The 7,394-nt window shown below is 38.5% G+C and overlaps 1 protein-coding gene across 3 annotated transcripts in view; it reads left to right on the forward strand.

Moving 5' to 3' along the window:
* The window catches only part of NCBP1 (nuclear cap binding protein subunit 1), a 50,101-nt gene extending 44,115 nt beyond the window's left edge, over positions 1–5,986 (forward strand). For all 3 annotated transcript variants that reach the window (XM_059657428.1, XM_059657429.1, XM_059657430.1), the window contains 4 exons: positions 106–220; positions 3,607–3,735; positions 4,270–4,383; positions 5,462–5,986. In XM_059657428.1, the coding sequence (XP_059513411.1) occupies positions 106–220; positions 3,607–3,735; positions 4,270–4,383; positions 5,462–5,575 (472 nt within the window). In that variant the 3' untranslated portion in view covers positions 5,576–5,986. The remainder of the gene's footprint in view (positions 1–105; positions 221–3,606; positions 3,736–4,269; positions 4,384–5,461) is intronic.
* Positions 5,987–7,394: the final 1,408 nt, after the last annotated feature.

Consider the following 7,394-nt stretch of genomic DNA (forward strand, 5'->3'; position numbering starts at 1 on the left):
AGGCTATACCAGACCTTAAGAATGAGTAGGTTATAAAAGTTAAGAGGTCTTATTTTCTGTTAGCATAGGTTAGCATACAGTAACCAAATGCCATTTTACTTTAAGATTGTTTGTTTGGGAAATCCTGCACTCTACAATTCGTAAGATGAACAAACACGTTCTGAAGATACAGAAAGAGCTGGATGAAGCTAAAGAAAAACTCGCAAGACAGCACAAACGGGTAAGTCTTGTTTCTACTCATAAAAGGTCAACGTACACCAGAAACTCTTTGAAAATATTCAAAATTCATTACCTTGAATAGGAACTTATTTTTTCTGGGGCCAAATTATCTATAGCTGTTTGTCGTAGTGAAGGAAGGAAAAGAACGTGGGGGTTGTTCTCTCTGCTGCACGGAGAGCCTGTTTGGGAAGACATAACCCTTACCTTTCCTTAGTTGATCCTCTCTGGATTGAGGAGAGTGAAAGAGAACACCTGTGCAAGTATTTCTCTACATTTCTGCTGCAACAGGAGGGGGCAACTATTGATGTTTACCACTCCACCTGTACTGTGAAAGGGGTGAGGCAGTCATTTCCAAGTTTATACAATGATTCTCATTAATAAGTTGGGTACTGTGCCATTTCAAGGGGGGCAAGGGAGAGTGGTGAGCTGGCTGTATTCTGTGATTTAGCATAATAGTGCTGATTTTCTTTATGATAATGTTTTCTAGTGTTATATACACATTTACCAGAGTAGAAGGTGAGAGCAAGCTTAATGACCTATACGAACCTATAGCAGACTCAAGTGCTTCTAGTTTCCATATAGACACGCATATATGTATGTATATAAACATACTCTCACGGTGTCATCCCCATTTTATACATGTATAAATTGAGGCTGAGAGAAGTTAAGCCATGTAATCAGAGATAAGATCTAACCCAAGTCTGTCAAACTCCAGAAACTTTCCCTCACGCCACACCATTCTCTGTGAATGTGGTGTTCAGTACGTTAACAACTACAATTTAAAATTCAGTTCCTTAGTCACACCATATTTCAAGTGTTCAATAGTCACATGTCTAATGTGATAGGCAGCACAGATGTATCTAACTTTTCCCTCATTGCAGAACGGTATACTGGGGCAGTGGTACTCTAGAACTTTGCTTTAGTGTTAGAAAAAGACAAACATGTATCCAGTTGCCTAGAACATACCAAGGCAGACCCCAAAACAGGTGTGTTAGAGATAAAAGTAGAGTGAGGAGGTTCTGATCATTTTGTTTGGGGAATAGAATAGGCTCTCATAGACGGGGCTCACCAATAGAGTGTTACCTGGAAAGAAATGGGCTTTCCAAATTTGGTGCTGCCTACCTTCTTGCTAAAAGGATCTTGGAATGTAACACACCTGGAATCAGTTTCTGGCTCTGCCACTTGACGGCTGTGACACTGGGAAAGTCATATAACATCTGAGCCTATTCCCTTAATCTGTAAAATCATGACTTCTGCCTTTAAAAACAAACAAAAATAACCTTGGTGAATACTCTTTAAGTTCATCAGGTAAATTAGAAGGCAACTGTTAAAGCTTAACAGAAGTATATTGAGCACAGCATTGCCAGCAGAGTCTTAAACAGTCTGCTGTGAATTGCCTGTCAGACAGCCATTTATCAACTATTACAAGGATGAGCCTCTTGAGCTATGTAAGGGCCTGCCCAGTTTTTGGGTGTCCCATTAGAGGGTGAAAGATTAGCAAGCTACCCTTCTGTTACTGCTCAAATGGGCAGGTAGAGATTTATTAATGACTGGAAAGCACTGTCGGTTTTTATTGGTCATCTACTTTGTTGAATAAATAGCAGAGTTATAAGAATACATTATCTGTCCTTATTATTTGGAGCTTCTATTTTTACAAACTCACCTGCTCACTAAAACTTATTTATAATCTCAATACTCACGGTGCTTTCCTGATCATGGCAGACATATGCAGAGCAGTGGACATTCCGAGTTGCCCAGTGCTTGTTTGTTCCCAGCTGAGACTGAACAACTCAATTCTGCCTTGTTTCAGTTCTCCTATTTTAAAGTGTCCTCTTGATGGTGTCATTTAGTGCCACGTTATTTGTACTTTTTGTTTTCATTCTATGCTGGCGTTTTGGTTATTTCACTGTTTAAAATGGTCCCCAGCATAGGACTGAAGGGCTATCTAGTGTTCCTAAGTACAAGGAGGCCATGATGTGCCTGATGGGGAAAATACATGGGTTAGAGTAGCAGGCATGACTTACAGTGCTGTTGGTTGTGAATCCAATGTTCATGAATCAACAATGTACACCCAGAAAAAGGAAGAGGAAATTTACCAATCTGTATATGAGGATGCTCCATCAAAAAGTAATATCTGTAGTGTGTGATAAAGCTATGGAAAAATAGCTAAATTTATGGACTTATGAGATGATGACTGGTTTATGAAAACCTCTCCTCTCTAAAAATCAATGGAAAAAAGCCTCAGGTGAAGATAAATGCGCGGGGATGGGGGTGGGGGGGATGGAGGCGGGGAAGTGGTCAGCATTCTGAGAGGCTGAAAGCCAAAGAAATTTAGTCGTATTACTAAGAGTCAGGAAAATGTTAAGTCCTTCTCAGCTAGTGTTTCTGTATAGAAAAATACTATAGCCTGGCCAGCATGGCTCAGAGGTCAACCTATGAACCAGAAGGTCATGGCTCGATTTCCAGTCAGAGCACATGCCCAGGTTGCGGGATCGATCCCTGGCGTGGGGCATGTAGCAGATCAACGATTCTCTCCATATAATTATTTGTAAGATTTATATATTTTTGTTGTTAATCCTCACCTGCCAATACTTTCTTCCATTGGCTTTAGAGAGAGTGGACAGGAGAGAGAGACTCATTGATTGGTTGCCTCCCACACGTACCCCAACTGGGGCCAGGAATCAAGTTTACAGACCGACGTTCTAACCATTGCACAAAACTGGCTAGGGCAAGATTTAGATACCTTTAAAAAGAAACACACAAAACAAGGTTATATATTGATTATTTGATGAACATGTGACAGGCTCCCCAAGAATGTCACCCTCTATTTCCCCTAAGAGCAATGGTTCAGTAGTGACTAATTCTGGACTCACAGCTACTTCAGAAAGCATAGCTATGGTGAATAACAAGAATCAAGTATATTTTCCAGGAGCTCAAAGTTGTTTTCATCTTGAGTAGAGGAAAAATATGATACACATTTCCTCCGCTTGGACTATCTTGTAAAAGGCATAACTCCTGTTTAATAGCAAACACTCCCACTGATATATTTCTTCTCTGGTCCTAGGACTTTGGGATGTCGGGGGGTAGTACTTTCCCTATAGAACACAAGCCTTCAGCCCAGCCAGTGTGGCTCAGTGGTTGAGCATCAACCTATGAATGAAGAAGTCACCAGTTTGATTTCCATCAGGGCACATTCCCAGTTTGTGGGCTCAATCCCTGGTGGGGGCCGTACAGGAGGCAGCCATCGATGTTTCTAGCTCTCTAAAAAAAATCAAAGTCTCCAAATAGTATTTGACCAGACAGAATAAAGTATTTCCCTTACTTGATGGGATTTAATACAGTAGCATTCTAAATGGCATTTTCCTTTTGTTCCTTTGCTTTCTGTAGAGAAGTGATGATGATGACAGAAGCAGTGACAGGAAAGATGGGGCTCTTGAAGAGCAAATAGAAAGACTGCAGGAAAAAGTGGAATCCGCTCAGAGTGAACAAAAGAACCTCTTCCTTGTCATATTTCAGGTATTTTGGCTTGGGTCATTGATATGTAAAAAGAAATATATATTCCTTTAGTTTAAAAAATGTTATTTGTAGTTATAAAAGTTAAAAATACAAAGGAAATAAAAGCTGAGCACTTGGGTTAACCATGTGTATCTCCAAATTGTGTTGCTCGTTCAGCATTCTTGCATGAGCATTTTTCCAGGCTTTAAAAACTGAGAATGTTTGTTAAATATTTCTCTCATTATGCCCAATCATTGATCACTGAATGACTGTTTTTCTTCTTGATGAACATCTTTGTGCATAGATTCCTCGTTAACATTTCTGATTATGTCCTAAGTAATCTAGACATTGAAGGTCTGTACGTATTGCCAAAGAGGATGTACTAACTCGCATTAGTGCTGGTGTGCCTTTGTAGACAGTATTTGTTGAATTATGGAAGTTACACATAAAGACAGCAGAACAGACAGCACCTTTACGGTCTCTTGGTCAAAAGTGTGATTGTTTCTGAAGAATTAATTCACTCTTAACACCTCTAACTCTGTACCCCCTCTCCAGCGCTTTATCATGATCTTGACTGAGCATTTAGTACGATGTGAGACGGACGGGACCAGCATATTAACACCGTGGTATAAAAACTGTATAGAGAGGCTCCAGCAGATCTTCTTACAGGTTTGTGGGAAACTGATTAGATAATAAATATCACTATTCTCAGCTGCAAAGATACTCCATTTTTAAAAATCATAAAATTTGTCAGGAGGTTATATAATACCCATAAGTACTTTAGTTCATCTCCATTTCCTCCTCCTGTTGCTCAGAATATTTAGGCTTTAAATAGGTTCTTAATCACCAACTCCTAATTGCCATTCTCTGCTAGAAAGCCTAGCTTAATACAAAATGCAGAGAACAAATGTTCAGGGAATAGTAATTATATTAACAAAGGTCCTTAAATCTGATGATAACAGTGCCCTTAGAAAAGCAAGATTACATTAAAGCTTGGTAGGAGAGTGGAACTAATTCTGTCTTCCAAAACATACAGCCCAAATCCTCATTTATTCTAGAAAAGTTATTGAATTAGAAGTCATAAAAGGGAAAAAAGTTCTTTAAAATCTCCAAATAAAAATTCTCTCTAGATTTAGTTACTTCCAATTAAAACAACCCCTAGTTCTTTTGGGATCTCTGAGTATATTCTAGTTATATAGGTGCACATAGAAAAGATTTCATTTTCTAACATAGGCTTAGTAAGTCAGTGATTTCCAATAGGACAGATGAGCTATTTTAAAAAGATTAATAGATCACTGGGTAATTGTCTATTAATGTTTTTCTTTCGCAAAGAGATTCCAAAATTTTTCTTACATTTCAGAACCATGGTTTTAAACAGCAATTGTGCTACTCCTATTTGTAACATATACCACCTTCCATCTTTTAAAAAAATCGTCCTATGTCAATCCCTATCTGGGCTACTTTTATTAAAGTCATACTTGAGAGTAGAGAGACCCAGCTTAACCTAGTCTAATAGTGATAGCAGCAGGCATCACTAATGAGGCATGAATGCATTTATATAGAAGCTGGTCAGAACTGCATTTCTTAAGTTATTGAACATCCTCATTTCCCTCTACAAATGTTGGGGCTTTTCAAGGGCCCGTTATTCCCATCATTTCACAACGTGGGTGGGCTGCTGAGGGGAATATTCTGGAAGATTGCTTATATGCTCCTTCTCTGACCTAAACCCCCACTTTTGTGTCCACAGCATCACCAAATAATCCAGCAGTACATGGTGACCCTGGAGAACCTGCTCTTCACTGCTGAATTAGACCCTCATATCCTGGCTGTGTTCCAGCAGTTCTGTGCCCTACAGGCCTAAGGGTCCTTTTTCCTTTCATGTCAAGATTTTTTTTTAAAGTCTAATTTGTCTTATTTCGGATGGTTTGAATGCTTGCTTTCATGTAGCTCCTTTCACTTTCTAAAGGAAACAGGGAGGACAGTGAAGAATATGACATTGGTTGCCTGTAATTACCCCTAAAACAATATTCCCTAATGACAATGTGACGATCGATGACCATAGGATGTATTATATGTGACAGATACAACTTTTCTGATAGACATTTTTTCTCCTTAAGGCACAAAAGATAACTGATTTGAGGTATGTGAACCCTAGAGGTCAAGCTTACAAAGTAGTATATAGAAACAATGGGTTTATTACCAAGTAGCATAGCTTTTCACAGCTTATGGATAACCTAACATGGCTAAAATAAAACTAAAAATATGTTTTTTACATTTTGGTATTTCATGATTTATCATCTCAGTCTACTTTAAAATTAGTGATTTCTTACTGAAGGTGTACTTACCTCCATTTGAAGTTTTCCCTTAAAATAGTTGTATTTAAAAAGTTATTTAGAGTAGCAGTTCCTAAATCTGTCTGAACATAAGTCACCTGGCAACCTTCAGCAGTTATTTTTAATTACAATTTCGGGGGTTGTGCAACACATACCATGCATAGTTTTTAAGGCTTCTGTGCAATTCTAATGCGCAGACAAGTTTGGGAAGGAACCATTATCTTAGAGGTCGTGGTCATTTCCTCCAGAAGTAGCTAAATTGGCTAAAACTCTATACTTGGGATTAGATTTAGGTTTGGATTTTGTTTCTATAGAACCTGGTCCAAATAATACTTATTTCTGAGCCTGTTTCCTATATGGTGTTGAGACTTAACTAAGATAATGAGATTGCACTGTAAAATAACATACAAATTTAAGGGATTATCTAGCATTTTGACTTTTTTCATTAAACCTTAGAAAAAATTTACTAATAAAACCCCACAACTGGTCCTAGCTGGTTTGGCTCAGTAGTAGAGCGTTGGCCTGCGGACTGAAGGGTCCCAGGTTTGATTCCCGCCAAGGGCACGTGCCCGGGTTGTGGGCTCAATCCCCAGTAGGGGGCATGCAGGAGGCAGCTAATCAATGATTCTCTCTCATCATTGATGTTTCTATCTCTCCCTCTCTGAAATCTATAAAAACACAAATAGTAGTATTTTTGAGCATTTGTGCAACATAGAATAAGTTTTAAAAAGATAACCTATCATAAGTTTACAATGCATTCATTCTTATTAACATATGACCTCTTTGGTTTACCATATATTTAGTAACTATAAAATATAGTCTACTCAGATGCCATTTACCATCTTTTGTCAAAGTGAACATATACTTTTGTTTTCCCCAATTCTAAATTTCCCTTCCAGGAATTACTCAGGAAGCAGTTTGTTTGCTTTTACTAGAAAAATATTTAGTAGTGAACTTGCCAACCTAACCAGAGCAGACTTGGCTGTCAATAGTAACTGGATACCAGGATTGTCTTAAAATGATGAAAAACAGTGACTAGAACTACATCTCAGCTAGACAAATCTATAACTATTGGTCTTGATGACAATATGTGCTCATTAACGAGTGGCTATTATGTTCCACATTCTACAGATTCACCATATTCAATCCTCGTAAGTTTTTAAGAGATGTGTTGTTATGCCCAGATAAAATCGGCCCAAATCCAAGTAACTTACCCAAGGTCCACAGCTAGTAAATGAATCTGAACCTAAATCCATGTGGCTCAAGGGCTCCTTATCTCCCAATGCAGTAATGCTGTTGTCAGCAGCCTGAACTCCTAGTTACTCTGTTGTCATCAAGCTGGAAGCT

Source organism: Myotis daubentonii, chromosome 11 (assembly GCF_963259705.1).
Source record: "Myotis daubentonii chromosome 11, mMyoDau2.1, whole genome shotgun sequence".
In the NCBI taxonomy this organism is placed as follows: domain Eukaryota; kingdom Metazoa; phylum Chordata; class Mammalia; order Chiroptera; family Vespertilionidae; genus Myotis; species Myotis daubentonii.